Source organism: Zootoca vivipara, chromosome 8, assembly GCF_963506605.1.
Source record: "Zootoca vivipara chromosome 8, rZooViv1.1, whole genome shotgun sequence".
NCBI classification, from domain to species: Eukaryota; Metazoa; Chordata; class Lepidosauria; order Squamata; family Lacertidae; genus Zootoca; species Zootoca vivipara.
In genome coordinates, this window is record NC_083283.1 from 83,070,085 (window position 1) to 83,091,071 (window position 20,987).

Here is a 20,987-nt window from a genome sequence, read left to right on the forward strand (position 1 = left end):
TCGGACACTACTAAACGACTAAACAACAACAAGTAGTAGCAGTAGCAGTAGTATTTGTACCCTGCCCATCTGACTGAGCTGCGCCAGCCACTCTGGTTGGCTTCCAAGGTATATAAAAACATAACAAAACATTGCACATTAAAAAGCTTCCCTATACAGGATATTCAGGGCTACAGCCACTCAACACTTTCACTCAACAGCTGCTAAACAGGGCAATTGATGTCTTCCAACCTTAAAAGGTGTGATGGGATTAATGCTGCAACCCACAGACCACAAGTTAATGGGACTTAATTGTCTTAAATGCAAATTCTGTGATCTAATTGGTTGCTGCACCTCTCTTAGAGGTACAGTCCAGAGGGAACGTTAAGTGTGCAATCATTATAGACATTGAAACACTCAGGCATTCTGAGCCAAATCAGGGATGTCATGTCCCAATTAAACTGGGCTTCTACCCAAAGTAATTTTTTGGGACAGTGGCAAAGGCACACCTGATATGGCACTTCTGGGGCAGAGGATAGGGCTACAGTAGGCATAGGCAACCTTGGCTCTCCAGATGTTTTGGAACTCCCATGATCCCTGACCACTGGCCCTGTTAGCTAGGGATCATGGGAGTTGTAGTTCCAAAACATCTGGCGAGCCAAGGTTGCCTATGCCTGGGCTACAGCTAATGTATTATCAAGTTTGTCCATATTAAGCAAATTAATTTAATAAGAACTGTTTTAGATGCTTAACTATAGCTGGAGGGCTGTTATCCTTGTTCTGTGTTTTGTTGCTTAAAACCAATGCAAATGCAAAAAGAAAAAAGAATTTAAAAAGTGAATTGATCCTTTTAAATGTTTCTCTGTAGCATTATATAGATTTGAAATGATGAGGGTTAATGCTGGTTTTCATTACTGCTTCCACAATGGACATATGGTATATATGCATATATATTTAAAAGTGAAGGAGGATTTCAATAGTCATATATGGGTTGCATGAAAAGCCTTCAGGAAATGCATATGGCCCACAGGACAAATAATGATAGCGGGAAGCAAAATGTTCTATCAGGAGGAAGCAGTTCTGGGGAAGACACCCCAACCTAAGGATGTAGGCTTGCAATGTTAAATAAAACACTTTTCTTTTTCTCTCTAGAGTTTAGTTTTCAATGGTGTGCGGTTAGTGGACTTAGGCTAGTTCCCTAAAAGCTCTTTTGCCTGGCTTAGGGAGGGAGGGAGGAGTGATGCTCTAATGGGGTCTAAGAGCTCTCCCGCCACCTTGTTTAAGCCAGCCAGGTTTATCTACAGTATAGCTCCATCTTTTAAAGAAAATACATCCCACTTGCCTTCATTTCTCTAGAAAGCCATTCTACCATTTCCTAATTACAGTATCCTGCTTTTCTGTTCTCCTTTCTTCACACACTTGCACATACAGTGGAACCTTGGTTTATGAACACCTCGGTTTACGAATTTTCAGTTTACGAATGCCGCGGACCCATCTGGAACGGATTAATTCACTTTCCATTACTTTCAATGGGAAAGTTCGCTTCAGTTTATGAACGCTTCAGTTTAAGTACTCCGCGGACCCATCTGGAACGGATTAATCCACTTTCCATTACATTCAATGGGAAAGTTCGCTTCAGTTTATGAACGCTTCAGTTTATGAACCGACTTCCGGAACCAATTGTGTTCATAAACCGAGGTACCACTGTACAGATTTTATACTGCAGTGATATGAAAATAAAGCAAGGGGTCTCTTTCAAGTGTTACAGGTAAATAAGAATGTGGTTTTCAATCTGGGAAAATTCTTTGTGTAACTACTAACACCTAAGTTCAAATAGTATTAGATCCACACATGAAGGTTTGCTGTTGTTGTTTTGGGTATTATTCTGGGAGCAAACATTTAGTGAACATAAGGGTCCATGACTGCAGCTGAGCTGGCACATACTCCGTTCCACATTTTTAAGAACTCAATCGTTTAGTGGGGTAGCACCTGCACTTTGAAACTCCTTCCTATTGAGATCAAGAAGGCACCTTCACTGTACTCCATTCAGCGCCTTAGACAAGTCTGCCCGGATGCTTAGAAAGTTGGAAGTGATTTTAATCTGCTTTGGTATTTTAACGTTTGAATGCTTTAAAGCAGAGTTGTAGATTTTTCTTGATTTTACCTTTTTGTAAACAGCTTTGAAGTTTTTAACAATCAAGCAGTGTACACATCTTATGAAATAAGTAAATAAAACGGAAGGTTTCCCCTTCTTTTTCCGACCCTTTAGTAACCGTATACATATCTATAAATAGATATCGCTATCGACAGATATGTAATTACTGTACTTCTTATTCTGTTCTCTTTTCTTGAGCCTTCACTGCTGCTGCCTGTGCGCGCGTGCGCGGGGTAGAACGGGGCGGAACCATGATTTACTTTCATTACCGACGAGCCAATCCCGGGCGACGTAGCCCAAGAAAGTCGTGCTATAACTCCGCCCACGCCCCACCCACGAAGACCAAGGCCTCTCGCTTTGGATGTCGCGAGAGCGGCCGGGCGAGAAGCCAGGAGGAGCCCGGGCGAGCGAACGAGCGGTGTTGCGCTGTGTCGTAGGCTTTCACTTGTGGGCGGAGCCTCCGTGTGTGCGTCGGCGGCGTGGTGACGTCGGCGGCGCGGCACCGCGCGGGTCGCCCGTTACTCGGCGGGGCCGTTCCGCGAGGGGTTGCCATGGCGAAGACGGTGGCCTACTTCTACGACCCGGACGTGGGGAACTTCCACTATGGTGCGCGGCGCGGCGGCGGGTTCTGCGGGGGCCGGTGCGAGGGGAGCCGAGGGTGGGTCGGAAAAGGCCGCAGGTCGGGTCTCGCCGGGCGGAGCGGGCCGTCTGCTGCGGAGTGGCCCGCTGCCTCCGCCTCCGCGTGATGTCTGCCTCTCCCTTCAGAAAACAGCCCCCGCTTTTAAAATAAGCAGCAAGAGTTCCAGTCACTGAGGTTTCCCTTCCTCCCCACCCCAAACCCTTTTAAACCCACTCTCATGCATCTTCTATATTTATATCTAGTAGGAACGTTTATAAAATATAGCAGAGTTAAAGGATTCATTGTTTGGGTTTACACAGCAGCAAGCGGATTGCTAACTCGTTTGAGTCCTTTTAATAACTATGCCTTCTACCTTCTTGCCTTCCTGGTTGATAATCCCTTTTGTCCCTCTTAAAAGAAAATACACATGAATCTGAATGATAATAACATAAACTACTTTACTCTCAGATTCACAGAGTACATACTTAGGTTACATACCGTAACATTTAAACTATATACTAGATCAGGCATGTCCAACAGGTAGATCATGAGCTACCAGTAAATCACTGGATGTCTGTGGTAGATCACTGCTCATCCCAAAGAAGCTCAACAACTTCGGCTTCCCTAAAAAAAAAGCTCAACAACTTTGCCCTGCCCTCCTAAAAAATGGGGCTTTCCTCCTCCTTCCTTAAAAAAAGCTTAACAACTTACCCCAAAAAGGGGGTAGATCACTGCCAGTTTTTAACTCTGTGAGTAGATCGCAGTCTCTTGGGAGTTCGCCACCCCTGTACTAGATATTAGGTAAAGGGACCCCTGACCATTAGGTCCAGTCGTGACCGACTCTGAGGTTGCGGCACTCATCTCACTTTATTGGCCGAGGGAGCCGGTGTATAGCTTCCAGGTCATGTGGCCAGCATGACTAAGCCGCTTCTGGCAAACCAGAGCAGCACATGGAAACGCCGTTTACCTTCCCGCTGTAGCAGTACCTATTTATCTACTTGCACTTTGACGTGCTTTCAAACTGCTAGATATTAGTGAGTCCTAAAAAGACTCCATCAGAGCATTTACTACTTAACACTCCTAGAGCAGCAGACCAACCGACCAACTGACAAAACTGACTGTCACATAGAGGCAGTCAGTCCTCTCTGACATATCCCACAGTTTTAACTCAGTAGGCATTGAATTGCTTCTTCATTGTTGCATTTTCCTGTGTTTTCAGCTCCTTGAGTCCCCATTTGACATAGTCATAATAGGTGAATTAATAGTAATAATGATCACCACGGGGGGGGGGGCGTGCGTCTGGGAGAAGCCACCAAGAAGGCCCTCTCCTGTGTTCCTAACCAAGCATGCCTGTGAGGGTGGTGGGAATTGAAAGGATATTTTGACTGAACCAAAACAAAAACCACACACCACCAAACAACCATACATACATTATGTAGAATCTATATTTACTTAACTTAGAGAACACTCTTATGATAAGATACGGGTGCCTGATGATCGTCTTCCAAAGCAACTACTCTATTCTGAACTTAAACATGGAAAGCGTAATGCTGGTGGTCAACAAAAGAGGTTTAAAGACTGTCTCAAGGCAAATCTTTAAAAAGGTAGTATAAACACTGACAACTGGGAAACACTGGCCTGTGAGCGCTGCAGTTGGAGAACAGCCTTTACCAAAGGTGCCATGGACTTTGAAGATGCTCAAACTCAGAACGAAAGGGAGAAACGTGCTAAGAGGAAGGCACACTTAGCAAATCCACACCGTGATCAACTCCCGCCCGGAAACCAATGTCCCCACTGTGGAAGGACGTGTGGATCCAGAATTGGCCTCCACAGTCACTTATGGACTCATTGTTAAAATCATGTTTATGGAAGACAATCTTACTCGGCTACGAGTAATCGCCAAAGACAATGAATGAAATTAATGAATTAGACCAGGGGTTCCCAACAAAATTTTCTCGAGGACCCCTCATCGAGCCGCTATTGTGACAAGGACCCCCATTAATTCCTAATCCTAAATCTAATTCCTAATTCCTAATCTAATTTTTCCAGTAAGCTTAACACTGATCTTGGAAGGGTTAGGTTCAAGGGACGCCGACGATTTAGGTTCAATGGACACTGACAAGATCGGTTCGAGAGTCACTGACTTACTTGCTTGAACATCAAATGCATTATCTTCCTCTTCATCTGTAGGCCTTTATCGTTTTAACGAACCACTTTTTAACCAACGGTCCATTTTTAACTACACGAACTGTAGCTTCTGCGAAAAACAACGCTTTGTTTACAAACACTACTGTTTTGCAAAGAGGCAGCACGCGCCAGGGAGGAGGGAGGGGAATGGAGAAGACAGGGTACCTGCGCAGTAGCGCACAAATGAAGCCGACGCGCGCAAAGCATATTGGGGAGGTGAGCGTTAGTAGAATGCGCGCGCTGCCTCTTTGCAAAACAGTAGTGTTTGTAAAGCGCTACCTAATGGCAAAAAGCAGAACTACTGCCTCTATCTAATTCTAGTTTTGCGCTAGACTCTGCTCATGCAGGAAGCGGCCAAAACAAAAAATCTGTTATCATACGAAATATAGTTAATATATTTTTTATTCTAATAGCATCTTGCGGACCCCTCTGGCATAGCTCGCGGACCCCTGGGGGTCCGCGGACCACCTGTTGGGAACCACTGAATTAGACAATGAATGAAATTAATGAATGAATTAATGAATGAATTAGACAATGAAATTAATTGGTACTTCACTCAACTGTTTTTAACCATGTAAACCCAATGGAGCTATACTTCTGCTATAAGGGACTCATATGTATCAGCCTAATGTTCTCCCACAATACTACTTTTATCTCCGTTTGCAGATCTTTCTCTATGGGCAAGTGCTAGTAATGAGCTAGGTCTTAATGAACCTTTGTTTCTGGTATGGGGATATTGATTTCACAGTGTTGTTCCCCCCCCCCCTCTTTCTTACTGTGTTAGGAGCGGGACATCCCATGAAGCCTCATCGCTTGGCACTGACCCACAGTCTGGTTCTGCACTATGGACTCTATAAGAAGATGATTGTAAGCATTGCATTTCTGGGTCAAAGACAGCTCCTGGTTTCAAGGCAGTAATATTTATTTTAAGATATTTTTATCCATTCCTTTGTAGGTATATTTCAGAATCTGCATGCACTACATGTAAAGCCTCTCACAAAGTGTGGAATCACTGGAGGCAGGGCTCAGCAATTTTATTGACTTTGCCACCAAGCCAAAGCATTTTAGTTTTCTGACCTTCCCCTTTCCAATTTGTGCTAAGAAAGCCTTCCCACATTTGTTACCTATTTGGCTGTGATACCCAACTTTGAGAGTGGGAATGGCTGCACATGCCATGGTGAGCATAAATATAGAAGTTTGACTAGGGATAGTGTAAACTGGAACTTTGAGTCTGACAGCTGTACAGCCTTGCTCTGCTGTTGAATTCAGTCCTGAATGGGAGAAATTTCTCTTGCAGGTATTTAAGCCATATCAAGCATCTCAGCATGATATGTGCCGCTTTCATTCAGAAGATTACATTGACTTCCTTCAGCGAGTGTCTCCAAATAACATGCAAGGATTCACCAAGAGCCTCAATGCTTTCAATGTGGGGGATGACTGGTAAGTGCTGCATACCTTCTAGATGCATCAGGTAGATAGGACCCAAAATGTGTGGTGTGGGCAGGGCAGATATTACAGAGGTCCCAAATGCCTGCTCAAACAAAAAAGTCTTTCATTGCAATATTGTTTGTTTCATTTTTTTATAAACAACTTGGGGGTTCTGCATATAATCAAGTGGTTTAAATTTTTTGCTAAATAAATCTACTATAGATGTGAATGACAGAAGAAATAAGATTATGTCTTTGTTTGGTTAGAAACAGATTTACGTGTGGAAATATATGTGAGGATGTAGAAGGGTGGATGATTGACTGGTGTGAATGTGGTGTGAGAAGGGAAATGGAATGTCATGCAGAGAGATTGACTAGGGGGGGATGAGTGGAAGGCACTCATTCAACCTTTATTCATGTGCTCTATGAACATAAGGTAAAGGTAAAGGGACCCCTGACCGTTAGGTCCAGTCACAGACAACTCTGGGTCATGTGGTCAGCATGACCAAGCTGCTTCTGGCGAACCAGAGCAGCGCACGGAAACGCCATTGACCTTCCCGCCAGAGCAGTACTTATTTATCTACTTGCACTTTGACGTGCTTTTGAACTGCTAGGTTGGCAGGAGCAGGGACTGAGCAACAGGAGCTCACCCCGTTGCTGGGATTTGAACTGCTGACCTTGTGATCGGCAAGCCCTAGGCTCTGTGGTTTAACCCACAGCGCCAGCTGCGCCCCTTGCTCTATGAACATAAGCTAACAGTAAATAATTGCTTATTTTCCTGGCTTCCTCAAGGATGTGTACTACAGTACTGTAACAAATTTTCATGGTCTCCAGAACACTGCCCTACTCAAGGGGCAGGAACTCACGCTGATCTCTGGCCTCATGCTGCATCTTCAGCGCTGGAGCTGGAGCTGGGGATGTGGGAATGAGGATTCCTGCTGTTGTACTATATGCCTGAGGCCCTCCAGACACCTCTTGACCCAGTCCTCTTTCAAGCTTGGACGTGAGTAGGAGATTGTCTCTACAGTTGTGCTGCACTTTGAAAGTCCTTCAAGTACAGAGCAACTTGTGCTACAGTCACTTGCTTCAGCTGAAGAGGAGAGCTTGGGATTTGTTGTGTTATTACTTTAGGTTAGTCATGCTGGCCACATGCTGTACGCCGGCTCCCTCAGCCAGTAAAGCGAGATGAGCGCTGCAACCCCACAGTTGTCCGCGACTGGACCTACTGGCAATAGTCAGGGGTCCCTTTACCTTTTACCTATTTCAGGGTACTTGGAGCATCACTGGAAACACAGTTTTGTTTGCAATTGTGGGTGATGCCCAGCCCCTGCTCCACGATTGGTAGAGGGCTTGTCATGTTTGCTGGGGATAGGCACTTGCTTTGGCAAGTAAAACCATGGACCCTTGCAGATGAAAAGTTCTGCACACTCCTATTTCAACTGTGGCTGCTAAACAAAAACGTTGCCTTGCCTGTCTTGGGTTTCTTACTCACATCTATTGATATGGTCAGATCTTCCATACCCAAATAGCTATTTTGCATTGGAAAGTTTCTGCCATGTTATCCTGAACTAAGTGTAATTTTGTGTTCTCTCATAGTCCAGTGTTCCCAGGGCTGTTTGAATTTTGTTCTCGATATACTGGGGCTTCATTGCAAGGAGCAACACAACTGAATAATAAGGTAACAAGGTGATGTCATCTTGACCTTCTTCACATCCTTAAGTTGCTGTCAAGCAGATCGCTCTAAGAGTTGCTTTGCCATTTTTGTGTGCAACTAAAATGGTATTCATAATAACCATTGACTCCGGGGGGGGGGGGAGCTTTATGATATCTGATATGGCGTGGTGGGGTATTCAGGAACCCCCCAGTTCAAATCCTATCTGGGGCATGAATTCACTTGGTGGTTTTTAGCCTCCCATCTCCAATATGGAGGTACTAATTCTGACCTACCTTATAGGGGGTTTTTTTGTGAGGAGTACAATGAAGTGCTTAGAATGCTAGGAAGTATAAATGCTAAATACTCTCATGGGTACAAAACTATAGCTCAGATATCTTTAACAGTTTTTTTGTTTTGTTTTTGCAAAGGCAGTCAGCAGAGTGGATGGGGTAGCTTAGGATATAGGGATTCATCACCCCTTGGCAAGTATTGCTGTTCAGGCAGCATAATCCTCTTTCCTTTGAGCTAATGTCCCCCTTCTGTCCTTAGATCTGTGATATTGCAATAAACTGGGCTGGAGGTCTGCACCACGCCAAGAAGTTTGAGGTAATGAGGCAAGTCTACTTTCCTTGCTTTGGAGGGTAAAGAAAACTTAGTTGCTTTTCACTGACTCACTTTTGCCTTTTTTGTTTTTCAGGCTTCTGGGTTTTGTTATGTCAATGACATTGTGATCGGCATCTTGGAGCTGCTCAAGTAAGGAGTTGGTGCAAGCGGTGCATAGGCGGAGGGGGGGTGTTGGTGGTGCTGTGAATGGCATAATGGAGCTGCACTAGAGATTGTGTGTCTAAATGGCTTCTCTTGTACTGGTGGCCCTGCGCATTCCCTTTCCATTGAAACTTCTTCAGGTGTTTGATCATAATGTAATAATTCTTGTTTATTTGTGTCTGGCTGAGTCCAGATGTGGTACACTTCTTTCCTGCCTGCACTATTTTGTTCCAGTTTAAAAAATGCAATACTTAAGTCCTGGCTTGGCATTTTTGGTGCAGTCTTGTGTTTGAAAACCCCACCCTGAGTGGGATTTGGATCTGGTGCACTTTATGCTTGCTTAACTTAAACTGGCATAAATTACAGTGGCTTCTACTACTTGGCATTGCTCCCTTCATCAAGAATACTAAGTTATTCCTTCCTCCTCTTCCTCCAGTCTGGCTTTACAGATAATTTAAACACATTACCTGCTTGTCTCCAATCCCATTCCCTATCTGCTGCCCAACTATAAATTACATACAAATGTTTCCCTTTCTGATCTACAACATGAAATACACTTTTTTGGTGAGTAAGAAACTTGGATTGGCAACTGGGTGAGGGAAGTGGCAGTGCAGCTTGGATACAGGATTTCACCCTGGTGTTGCCAGCTTCCACCTGCTTCTCTAACATGTCTTTGGGTTTCTGACAGATATCACCCACGTGTCCTGTACATTGACATAGATATCCATCATGGAGATGGTGTTCAGGAGGCTTTTTATTTGACAGACCGTGTCATGACGGTGTCCTTTCACAAATATGGAAACTACTTCTTCCCTGGTACAGGTACAAAACCTTTTATTGCTTATTACAAGCTGGATTAAAGATGCAATACAGATTTCATTTTGGATACCTGCAGAGTGCTTAGATATAGGATAGGTACATTAGTGTGGGAATGTTCCAGTGGTTAGCTGAAAACAGAGATGGGCTGTGGATTAGATAGATCAGGGTCCCCAAACTAAGGCCCGAGGGCCGAATGCGGCCCAATCACCTTCTAAATCCGGCCCACGGGCAGTCCAGGAATCGGCATGTTCAGAATGTGTCCTTTTATTTAAAATGCATCTCTGGGTTATTGTGGGGCCTGCCTGGTGTTTTTACATGAGTAGAATGTGTCCTTTTATTTAAAATGCATCTCTGGGTTATTTGTGGGGCATAGGAATTTGCTCATATTTTTTTTTTCAAAATATAGTCCGGCCCCCCTGCTGAAAAAGTTTGCTGACCCCTGAGCTAGCTAGTAGTAACCTGTTTTAAAAAAATCAAAGTTTGAATTCTGCACTTTGCCCTGCTTTCACCTGCTAGGTGACATGTACGAAGTGGGAGCTGAGAGTGGCCGTTACTACTGCCTGAATGTACCTTTGCGTGATGGCATTGATGACCAAAGTAAGTGGAAGGCTTCTCTTGGGCCTTGCTGGATATTCTGTCTTCTGTGCAGATTGCAGCAGGGGAGCTATAATAGCAGAGTCTTGTCTTCTCTTTGAAGGTTACAAACACCTCTTCCAGCCAGTCATTAATCAAGTTATAGAGTTCTATCAGCCCACGTGCATAGTGCTGCAGGTAAGAGGATGGAAGACCTAAGCAGTGAGAGTCATGGGTGTGGACTTGCATTTCCTTTGGTGGTTACACAGAAGAACTAATGGGGGGAGGGTTGGGAAATAGGTGGGCTGGCTGGAATGAGATGCGTTCCTGATATTCTGTTGTGAGTGTTTTGGATAATCAGTAGCTAGTGCACTGATACTGTTGTTTTCTCCCCATTTCTTCTTCTTTGTCTCCATTAAGTGTGGTGCTGACTCGCTAGGTTGTGATCGTCTTGGTTGCTTTAACCTCAGCATAAGAGGACATGGGTAAGTCCCTTTAATGAGTTGAGTAAAAGGGCACATTGGAACTGAAACTGATGTGATTGGATCTCCCACCTTTTTTACCCTTTAATGCAGCTGTGGGAGCTTCACATTTGTTTGGACTAGTGGTGCTGGAGGGGTGAGGGAGAGGTTGACCCCTCCCACAAAGCGACTGTTAGCCCTGCAGCAGAAAAACACAGTGGAATTAATTGGTGTGTATGTGATTGAAAAACAGTGTGATAAAAAGTTTAACACCTCCACCTGTTCTGCTTCAGTAAAATCTGCTTTCCGATAAACGTGCTATTGTCCCCACAGTGGAAAAATGCAGTTTTACTATATTTATTTCCAGATATAGGCTAAATAGCTGCTTGCTATGGTGAATGAACTATATTGCATAAACAATGCTGCTGCTCTGATAAAAATCAGAGCCCTTGTGGTTGCTTCAGTTAAAAATAAAAGAAAGCTGGAAGGGTTGGCCTCCTTGCATTCTGGTTACTTTTGAAGGGTTGCTTTTGGAGGGGGGGGGAGAAGTGGCAGGGATTGCTTCTCTGCTCGCCTAGTGATCCATCTTTGCTTGCTTGTTGCCTGCCAGCCATGTGGAGTTGGTGGTGTCCACTTGCTTCACCCCTTGAATGGGTTCTGCATGTAAATTGGGAGAGATGCACTTGAGAGCGATGAGAAATGCATGTGTAGTGTTGTGTTTGTATGTATGAAAGAGAGCTGGAAGGGGGAGAGTCATGCATATGGTCTGTGAGAGACTGAGATACGTATGTGAGCAAGAGGTATGCATGAATGTGTGCTTTGAGAGAGGGAAAGGTGCACTTGGGTGGAGAGCGAGAGGCATTTGTGAAGTATATATGTGAGAGATGGGTCTCTCTCTCTCTCTCTCTCTCTCTCTCTCTCTCTCTCTCTCTCTCTCTCTCTCTCTCTCTGTGTGTGTGTGTGTGTGTGTGTGTGTGTGTGTGAGACAGGAGTGTGGCCACCTTGTTTATTTTTCCTATTAGTGTGAAATACTTGCCACGTGATCTCCACAAGCAGGACATAGCTTATTTCCCACAATAAGCATGAGGTCTGGAAGGGGGAAGCAGCAGTGAGTGTACTTGCTGTAATTGTGCTTTGCCCCAACGGCAGTCATTTTGTGACAGGCACTTTCCCCAAATTCAAAATGTGCCCACTGTTCCAAAAACTTTGGCGACCCCTGCATTAATGTGTATCTATGTCACATCTTTTTTGGTCCTTGGTAGTTAACAGTCTGAATCCCTGTCTCTCTCTCTCTCCCCCCCCCCCTCTGAGAATTCGATTCTCATCCTGGCTCATGAGGATTCATTTCTGATTTCCTGAGCAATAATGTAGTGTTAGGTCAAACTTTGTTGATTTTGTGCTTTGTAGCAGTGATTGTATTGTTGTTCCACTTTTGTTAACATGTTTGGATCAGTTGTCCCTTTCTGTAAGCAGGTGTGTTCTCTAAGGCACACCTGCACAATTATCTGCTTTCTCACAAAGACAAGATAAGCAGAGAGTTTACAGGTTTTGGTTGTTCTCTATTAATTGTGTATGCCTCCCACAATTATACTAAGAATTACCTTGGAATGGTACAGATGGGTTAATAGTACATACCTACCTAGGCTCTCTTTACTGAAAGATCAGTATTTAGCTCAGAATAAGTAATTGTGTGTATATTGTGTGTATTTGTACATAATACACATTACTCAACTTTTCCAATATTTAGGACTTTAGAGAGTTCACACTGACTCTTGGTGCTGCATATATTTTTCTGGGCTTTTGATCACAGTCTGAAATAAACCTCCCACTTTTAACGCGCTCCGGAGCATACACCTGAGTAAATAGAGCCTGTGTTGTTAGTTATTTGTAATTCTTCCAAACCTTTTAGTAGCCATATAAAGGGTGATGGTTTATGTACAGCACATAGATGACTGTAAGCAAGTTTGAGAGGAATTCATTTCTGAATTTTATAACTTTGAATCCTAGGGAATGCGTAGAATATGTAAAGAGTTTCAACATACCCCTCCTGGTGTTAGGAGGAGGTGGCTACACAGTTCGCAATGTGGCCCGGTGCTGGTGAGTCTTCTGGAAGCTTTTGTTGATAATGGGTTGGGGCTTCACCTTCCTTGGATATAAAATGGCACAGGTTTGTGTCATGTGAAGACTTCACTGTACTCTGGATTGAAATTATCTGCCTTTCGTTTTAGGACTTATGAAACATCATTACTTGTAGATGAAGCAATTAGTGAGGAGCTTCCATATAGTGGTAAGTTGAGGACCTACGTGTTAAAACGTCACTGATTTCACTTGTAGCATATTTAGTTTCCCCAAGTTATTAGTATCTAGATAACTTAGGGGGATAGTTCAAAAGCAATGACAAGGCTTCATGGAGTAGCCACTGCCCCCTGTAGAACCTTGTTGCAGGTGTGGTGTGCAGAGGAAAATGTCAGCTCACTATATTGGTGTCCAGGCCCTGGTTGGGCCCATTGTTATCATGTGACAGCAGCCCTGCTGATGTGGGTTCTAGCCCATCTCTACCCAGAAACACTCCATTTTGGGGGTGCTATTGGCTGCTGTCATCAACGCTGCCAGTGGTAGCTTCTGCCCCTTGCTTGGGCACTTACAGTGGGGAACCTCTTGCTGGTGAAACAGCCCTGCCAACCTCTGGGTTGGGCTGGGTGCAGGGATATATCCACCTCATCTAAATTCTCCAGCATGATTTGTTGGGGGTTGGGGTTGGTTAATCTGTAATTCACCAACAGCATCTTTCCGTTTGTTTCAAAATATTAGGGTTAAGCAGATTTACGTGGTGGAGGTGGCGACCAACCTTTGGCCAACCTTTTCATATCTGCCTATGCTTTTCTAATTATTTGAGGCAAATTATCTTAAACCAGATTATTTAATCCTGCTATTTTTTTCCATTTGGAGCTTTCAGCGGTTATTTACATTTGCTCATCAATACTGATTCTCAATAATTCTGTGTTATGCAAACCAGAAAACTGATTGAAAATATGTATTGTCCATTTAAAGGTAAAGGTAAAGGGACCCCTGACCATTAGGTCCAGTCGTGACCGACTCTGGGGTTGCGCGCTCATCTTGCATTATTGGCCGAGGAAGCCGGCGTATAGCTTCCAGGTCATGTGGCCAGCATGACAAAGCCGCTTCTGGCAAACCAGAGCAGCACATGGAAACACCGTTTACCTTCCCGCTGTAGCGGTTCCTATTTATCTACTTGCATTTTGACGTGCTTTCGAACTGCTAGGTTGGCAGGAGCTGGGACCAAGCAACGGGAGCTCACCCCGTCACAGGGATTCGAACCGCCGACCTTCTGATCAGCAAGCCCTAGGCTCAGTGGTTTAACCACAGCGGCTAGACCATCATTTATCATGTATTTCTGCTCTAACCAAATTCCAAGTAAAGAGTAGTGGAAATGGGGTGTCCCTGTGTTGAATCTTCATTAAAGCTTCATAGAAAGATATTTGTTGGTTTGATGGCATTACAGCTTCGTAGATGAAGCAGAATTTGAGTCTATGTTTTCATCAGTGCTAAGCAGCTGGAAAACCAGCTGATTCATTAATTTACATAAAGGGAGCAAAGGCATTGAGAGAGATTCCTCCTTCAGGCGAGAAGAGCTGCAGCTTGCTGTTTAGTTAGTTGTTGCACAGGCTTGTAGAGTTGTTTGAAAGGGATTGTGCATGGATTTCCTCCTTATTTTAAAATGTATAAACATCAGTATGCATGTATCCACACGAATTGTCTGTCTCTATGCAGAGTACTTTGAATACTTTGCTCCAGACTTTACCCTCCACCCTGATGTCAGCACTCGAATTGAAAATCAGAACTCGAGGCAGGTAAGTCACTTTGGCCATATACTTTTCAGTTAGCTCTGCTTTGGCCTCCCACCATGTCTTCTGCCTTGTCATTTTCAAAAGTTGCACTATTGCTGCTTCTGGTTTCCCAAAGCCCATTCCAAGCAGTAAGAGCAAGCCTCCAGATGTTTTGAGACTACAATTCCCATAATCCCTGACCACTGGTCCTGTTAGCTAGGGATGGGAGTTGTAGTCCCAAAACATCTGGAGGGCCAAGTTTGCCTATGCCTCAGTAAGAAAGTGGTTGGGATCATTCTGGACCTGCAAATTCATTTTGGGCAAATAGTTGTTATTATCATTAATAATTTCATTCTATACTGATCTATATTTTTAAGAAAAAATTTCAAAGTGGTTTACAACCTACATTAAAACATCAAATAAAACATTACTAAAGAAAGTCAAGTATACATTCAAAGCAACAGGAAACTAAAATTTTATCTTACATATTTCAAAATAAAACATTACAAAAGAGGTCAACTACAAAATGCACATTTAACACAGCAGAGTTAACAAAAAAATTAACTTGAATATTTCAAAAGAAAACATTACTAAAGGAAGTAATGAGACGGAAACATGGAAGGTGCCTAAACAACCCAGGGTGGCTATCTAAAGAACTTTTAACTGAGTTAAGATTTAAAAGGGATATGTACAAAAAATGGAAAAAGGGGGAAACCACCAGAGAGGAATTCAAACAAATAGCCAGCACGTGTTGAGACAAAGTCAGAAAAGCTAAAGCACAGAATGAACTCAGGCTTGCTAGGGAGGTTAAAAACAACAAAAAAGGGCTATTATGGGTATGTCCGTAGCAAAAAGAAGAACAGGGAAACAGTGGGATCACTTAGAGGAGAAGATGGTGAAATGCGAACAGGGGACAGAGAAAGGGCAGAACTCCTCAATACCTTCTTTGCCTCAGTCTTCTCCAAAAAAGAAAAAAAACAATGCCCGACCTGAAGAATATGGAGCAGATGATTCAGCAGGGGAAACACAGCCTAGAACAAGTAAGGAGGTAGTACAAGAATACTTGGCTAGTTTAGATGTATTCAAGTCTCCAGGGCCAGATGAACTACATCCAAGAGTATTAAAAGAACTGACAGAGGTGATTTCTGAACCACTGGCAATAATCTTTGAGAATTCCTGGAGAACAGGCAAAGTCCCAGCAGACTGGAGGAGGGCAAATGTTGTCCCTATTTTCGAAAAGGGGACAAAGGAGGACCCAAACAATTACCACCCAGTCAGCCTGACATCAATACCAGGAAAGATTCTAGAGCAGATCATTAAGCAAACAGCCTGTGAGCACCTAGAAAGGAACGCTGTGATCACTAAAAGTCAGCATGGGTTTCTGTAAAATAGGTCATGTCAGACTAATCTGATCTCATTTTTTGACAGAGTTATAAGCCTGGTAGATGAAGGGAACGCTGTGGATGTAGCATATCTTGATTTCAGCAAGGCCTTTGACAAGGTGCCCCATGATATTCTTGTAAAGAAGCTGGTAAAATGTGGGCTAGACAATGCTACCATTCAGTGGATTTGTAACTGGCTGACTGACTGAACCCAAAGGGTGCTCATCAATGGCTCTTCTTCATCCTGGCCTGGAGAGAAGTGACTAGTGGGGTGCCACAGGGTTCTGTCTTGGGCCCAGTCTTATTCAGGAGTATAGCATCTAGATCAAGGGAAGTAATAGTACCACTGTATTCTGCTCTGGTCAGACCTCACCTGGAGTACTGTGTCCAGTTCTGGGCACCACAGTTCAAGAAGGATACTGACAAGCTAGAACGTGTCCAGAAGAGGGCAACCAAAATGGTCAAAGGCCTGGAAACAATGCCTTATGAGGAACGACTTAGGGAGCTGGGCATATTTAGCCTGGAGAAAAGAAGGTTAAGGGGTGATACGATAGCCATGTTCAAATATATAAAAGGATGTCATACAGATGAGGGAGAAAGGTTGTTTTCTGCTGCTCCAGAGAAGTGGACATGGAGCAATGGATTCAAACTACAAGAAAGAAGATTCCACCTAAACATTAGGAAGAACTTCCTGACAGTAAGAGCTGTTCGACAGTGGAATTTGCTGCCAAGAAGTGTGGTGGAGTCTCCTTCTTTGGAGGTCTTTAAGCAGAGGCTTGACAGCCATCTGTCAGGAATGCTTTGATAGTGTTTCCTGCTTGGCAGGGGGTTGGACTGGATGGCCCTTGTGGTCTCTTCCAACTCTATGATTCTAAGATTCTATTCTAAGTCCACTATAAAATGCATATTTCAAACAGCATAATTAGCAAGAGAATAAAAAGTTATCATAAGCATAGAAGACACCAAGAGTCAGGGCTCAATCAAGCAGGACCTCCCAGCTGCAATCTTGATATTTTAAGAGGAGTGTGACTCCTGTCTAAATTGGAATATACTGAGCACTGCCTTTCTAATTCTATGAACTGCCTGCCAAATGTACCTAATATCTTACATGGACTTCACATTGATGGATTTCATCCAGATCATTACTAATCACCTGATGTCATAAGTGACAATTAAAGGGATTTTTAATTTATGTTACAAGTGCCACCGTGCTAAGATTAGCAATGGCCCCGTTGAGAGAGGAAAAAGACAGCAGAAGGAGCTCCTATCTCTGCTCTTGGATTGGAGATAAGCTCTCTGCCTGCCCTTTGATTTTAAAAGCAGCATTTTTCTGTAAACCCCCCCCCCCCCCAAATGCTGAGTGGATGGAAGTGCTGCCTTTTGCTCTGAAGGAATAGGCGGAGGGCTTATCTCTAAACCTAGTGCTGCTGTACTTAGCATCAAGATCCTAGATAAAAGCCCCATCTGCTCCTTAGAGAGGAATTTTATTTTGTGTCTGGAATGCTCTGTTTGTGAGAGAGAGGGTGGGGGAGAAGAGGGGGAGTGCTGTGTGCTTGGTGTCTGGTGCATGTTTTGTGGGTGTGTGGGGGCTTTTTGTTTCCCACTCCCTTAGGAGTTTTGCTTTTGTTTTGGCCCTGGCAATTTGGACAGGTTCCTGTCGGCCCTTGGGCCCTTACCAAATGGTTTCTCTACTCCTGCAGTAAGAGAAAATCTCCCGGTAGCACCATTGGCATTTCTGACAGCCAGGCTGGAGTGATGGCAGTAACTTTATAAACATTTTCGTACCTGAAGGCCTCTATGATATGACCTGCTTTCGCCCCCCCTTCTCTTCTGACCAGTACTTAGATCAAATTCGGCAAACTATATTTGAGAATTTGAAGATGCTGAACCATGCACCCAGCGTCCAGATCCATGACGTCCCTTCTGATTTGCTGAATTATGATCGCACAGATGAGCCTGATCCTGAAGAGAGAGGTTCCGAGGAGAACTACAGCAGGTATGTTTCTGTTTATCCCTCAAGTAGAATCGTCCCGTTTTTGCACCCCAGCCCAACTGGAGGAACTATGATTTGTGCCTCCCAGAACCAACACTACATAGATTTGGGCTTTTGCTTATTGTTTAGATTGCTGATTTCCAGAAGCATGTAGTTGCTGCCATTTTAGGCGGGCAGGTTTCCAGTGTCTGTGCTTAATTTTTGGCCGCCTCACTCCTGTGTTAACTTGTCTTGCAGGCCAGAGGCTTCAAATGAGTTCTACGATGGTGACCATGATAACGATAAAGAAAGTGATGTGGAGATATGACGCCTGAATCATGGGAGTGTCGACAGTGTGGAGATCACAGGATGGTGGTGCTATAAGGATGCAGCAGGTTCCAGTGGAAAAGCCTCTTGTCTTGTTGCTAAGCGATGGCAGCAGGACTGCTGAATCATGCAATTACTGGGGCGCAAAAGACATTGAGAGGTTTATGGTCCTCCCAGAGCCTTTCCCACCCCTTGAGACTGTGCCTTTGCCACTGTTTGTGGAAAAAAGAATTTCATAATTTTATGTTCACACAAGTCTGCTTCACTGCTGTGTGACCAGCTGTGGGTCTCATTCTGCAGTGATTTTGTCTCCCTTGCAGACAACAAGAAGCACTGCTGCACTTGGACGTTTCTTCTGACTTCTTTTGAAACAGGTTTGTGTATGTGAGGTGTTCTGCCGAAGCAGCTGATTTTAAATCCAAAAAAAGCTGCCGTGTAAAAGTCAATTGTTTGCCAGTTTTTCAGCCAACCACAGTTAAAAGTAAATGAGATAAAAGGGAGAACCAGATAATGGTTAATATTTTAGTGAACCAGTAATGGATGTTGAAACGGTCAGTTTTGCGGCTGACCCAACAATGCTGGTTCATTCAGCACCGATTTCTTCATAGGTTATTTTTGTAGCAGCAGCTCATTTTCTAAATCAGGGCATGTTGAAAAAACTTACCCATATGGGATATTTGAGGGACAGAAGGCTGGCGATGGGTGGGTTTTGTTTCTTAATATTTCTTCTGGTCACACTGCGTACTTGGTACCAAAGTGGCATCCAAAAAAAACCCCTTGCCGATGGAGAATTTAGTTTTGCATGAGTGTTGATTACATCCAAACATTAGTGCAGGGTTTCCCAGCCCTTGGCTTCCAGCTGTTTTCATACTACAATTCCTGTCATCCCTGACTACTGTTCTTGCTAGCTAGGGATGATGGGAGCTGTAGTCCAAAAACAGCTGGAGACCCAAGGTTGGGAAACGCTGGACTAGTGTACCTATGCACAACTCAGTGTACCCCCCAAGAGTGACCTATCCACAGAAGTCACCTTTGGTTTCATAGAGGTTATGTTGCTTCTCAAGAATGTTACATGGATTGTGGGGAGACTGGGCCAAAGATGGTTATGTTGTTGTGGAAATTCTTCCCAGTGTTGAGCTTCTCCCTTCTGTGACCCTTACATATTTTAATGAGTCATGCCTTCTGAGCATGTGCTCAGGCAGAGGCTTTGTTCCTAAATAAATTGAAGGAACTTTATGAAAGGAAAGCTTCCTGTCCTTTCTTCCCCCCTGAACCACATTCCATATTGTTCAGGAGGGTCCCCCAGACCATCCAGAGAGGATTTTCTTTTTCAGGGTAAAGGGGGGATGCACACAGTGGGGAGAAGTGGACAGGAAACATCTCTTCCGCAAACTTCCTTAAAAATAAAGTTCTTTTTGGATCCAAGCAAAAATATGAAAGACTTCTCTAGTTTTAACTGCAAGTTCTCCTTCCTTTGTGACTACATAGCCATTGATGCAATGTGGGCCTCAGTTTGGCTGTGGTCTTACTGGTCTTAAGCTGTAATGTGTGCGTGCAGATACTTGCCATCAGTGTTGTGAAGACTTCACTGCAGGTAGAATGGCAGAACAGCAACTGATCTTTTCTTCCGTATGCTCATATTTTACTAATGCTTTTAAAATATTAAACAACAGGATGGTGTTTTTCTTACCTGCTTTGTGTCTTTCCTTCTCCCCCTGCCTCCCCCTTTGCTTAACCTTTGAAAGTATGTATTGATCCCTATGCTTCCCCTTGCATTGACATGTGCTCATGCAGCCTGTACAGCAGACTCAGTGACCAGATGTAGCCCCCACATGCCTCTCTTTCTGGCCCTCAGAACTGTCCTCATGCCTGGCCCTTCACTGGACCTGTTTCACATCCTTCTTGAGTGTTTTTGCCTGGCTGGTGTTTGTCCTCAAACTCTTGCTTGTCTGGAGGGGATACAAAGAACTGTGTAGAAAGTAGCCTGCTGTAGAAACATTTACATTTGTTGCCACTTTGCCTCTAGCCCTGCCATGTGGCCCTGGGAATAATAAAATTGTAGAATTGGAAGGGACCCCAAGGGTCATCTAGGCCAACCCCCTGCAATGCAGGAATAAATGTCCAGAAGGGAATTTGGCCCTCCAACTGTAAATGGGTTCCTCATGTGTGATGTACACTCACTTTCAGTCCTTGTCTTAAATTATTTTAGCAATGGAGCCCATTCTCCTTTCAGGTCTAAAGGGGGTATGAAATTACTTTTCATGGTTGTAGAAGCACTGTGGCACCAAGTGCTTTTTTTGCCACACATTCAGGAAGTGTGTGGGTGCATGGGTAGTAACTGGAAACTCTGCAATACACACTCCCTTAATTTACTGTCTGAAGGACATATGCGAGGTTCTGTAAAGCTGTGTTCAAGCAGCCTAAGCCTCCGAAGACAGGAACAATATTCACCACAAGACTGCAGACAGTATGTTGAAATGAAGGATTATTCACCCAGACGTGTCCAAAATGACATTGTTCTAGTTGCAACATCAGTTTCCTCTGATCTCATATTGCTCATCCATGTATGTAGTTCAAACTTAGAATATTAGAGCACAAGTTACAATGACTGATGTAAGATGGAAACATCTAAATTTAAAAATAAATTTTTCATTATATCTATAGCAATACTCATCCAAGAACGTCAAGAACGTGACTGCTGCAAAATGAACAGAACAAAACATTGACATGTTGGTACATAACTAGTCCCACTGCTGCTAATAGCATGACAAGATGTCATAGTTCTAGATAATGGCTTCATTTACAGACTCCGCAATGGG

The 20,987-nt window shown here is 43.8% G+C and overlaps 1 protein-coding gene across 1 annotated transcript; it reads left to right on the forward strand.

Moving 5' to 3' along the window:
* Positions 1 to 2,520: 2,520 nt before the first annotated feature.
* HDAC3 (histone deacetylase 3) lies at positions 2,521 to 19,857 on the forward strand. The gene is made up of 15 exons (XM_035103485.2): positions 2,521 to 2,740; positions 5,725 to 5,807; positions 6,238 to 6,380; positions 7,964 to 8,045; positions 8,571 to 8,627; positions 8,719 to 8,774; positions 9,475 to 9,608; positions 10,122 to 10,202; positions 10,303 to 10,376; positions 10,599 to 10,663; positions 12,647 to 12,736; positions 12,868 to 12,926; positions 14,432 to 14,511; positions 17,708 to 17,865; positions 18,100 to 19,857. Exons 1-15 carry the CDS (start codon positions 2,686 to 2,688, stop codon positions 18,167 to 18,169), a joined length of 1,287 nt encoding a protein of 428 aa, XP_034959376.1. The 5' UTR covers positions 2,521 to 2,685; the 3' UTR covers positions 18,170 to 19,857.
* The last annotated feature ends 1,130 nt before the right edge of the window (positions 19,858 to 20,987 follow it).

What these genes read in the sequence shown, in the direction of transcription:
- HDAC3 (XM_035103485.2), top strand. Translation starts at nt 2,686, where the DNA reads ATGGCGAAGACGGTGGCCTACTTCTACGACCCGGACGTGGGGAACTTC. An exon ending in CAACACAACTGAATAATAAG is followed by an intron (nt 8,046 to 8,570) that starts GTAACAAGGTGA and finishes TTCTGTCCTTAG; the next exon opens with ATCTGTGATATTGCAATAAA. An exon ending in TCCGAGGAGAACTACAGCAG is followed by an intron (nt 17,866 to 18,099) that starts GTATGTTTCTGT and finishes CTTGTCTTGCAG; the next exon opens with GCCAGAGGCTTCAAATGAGT.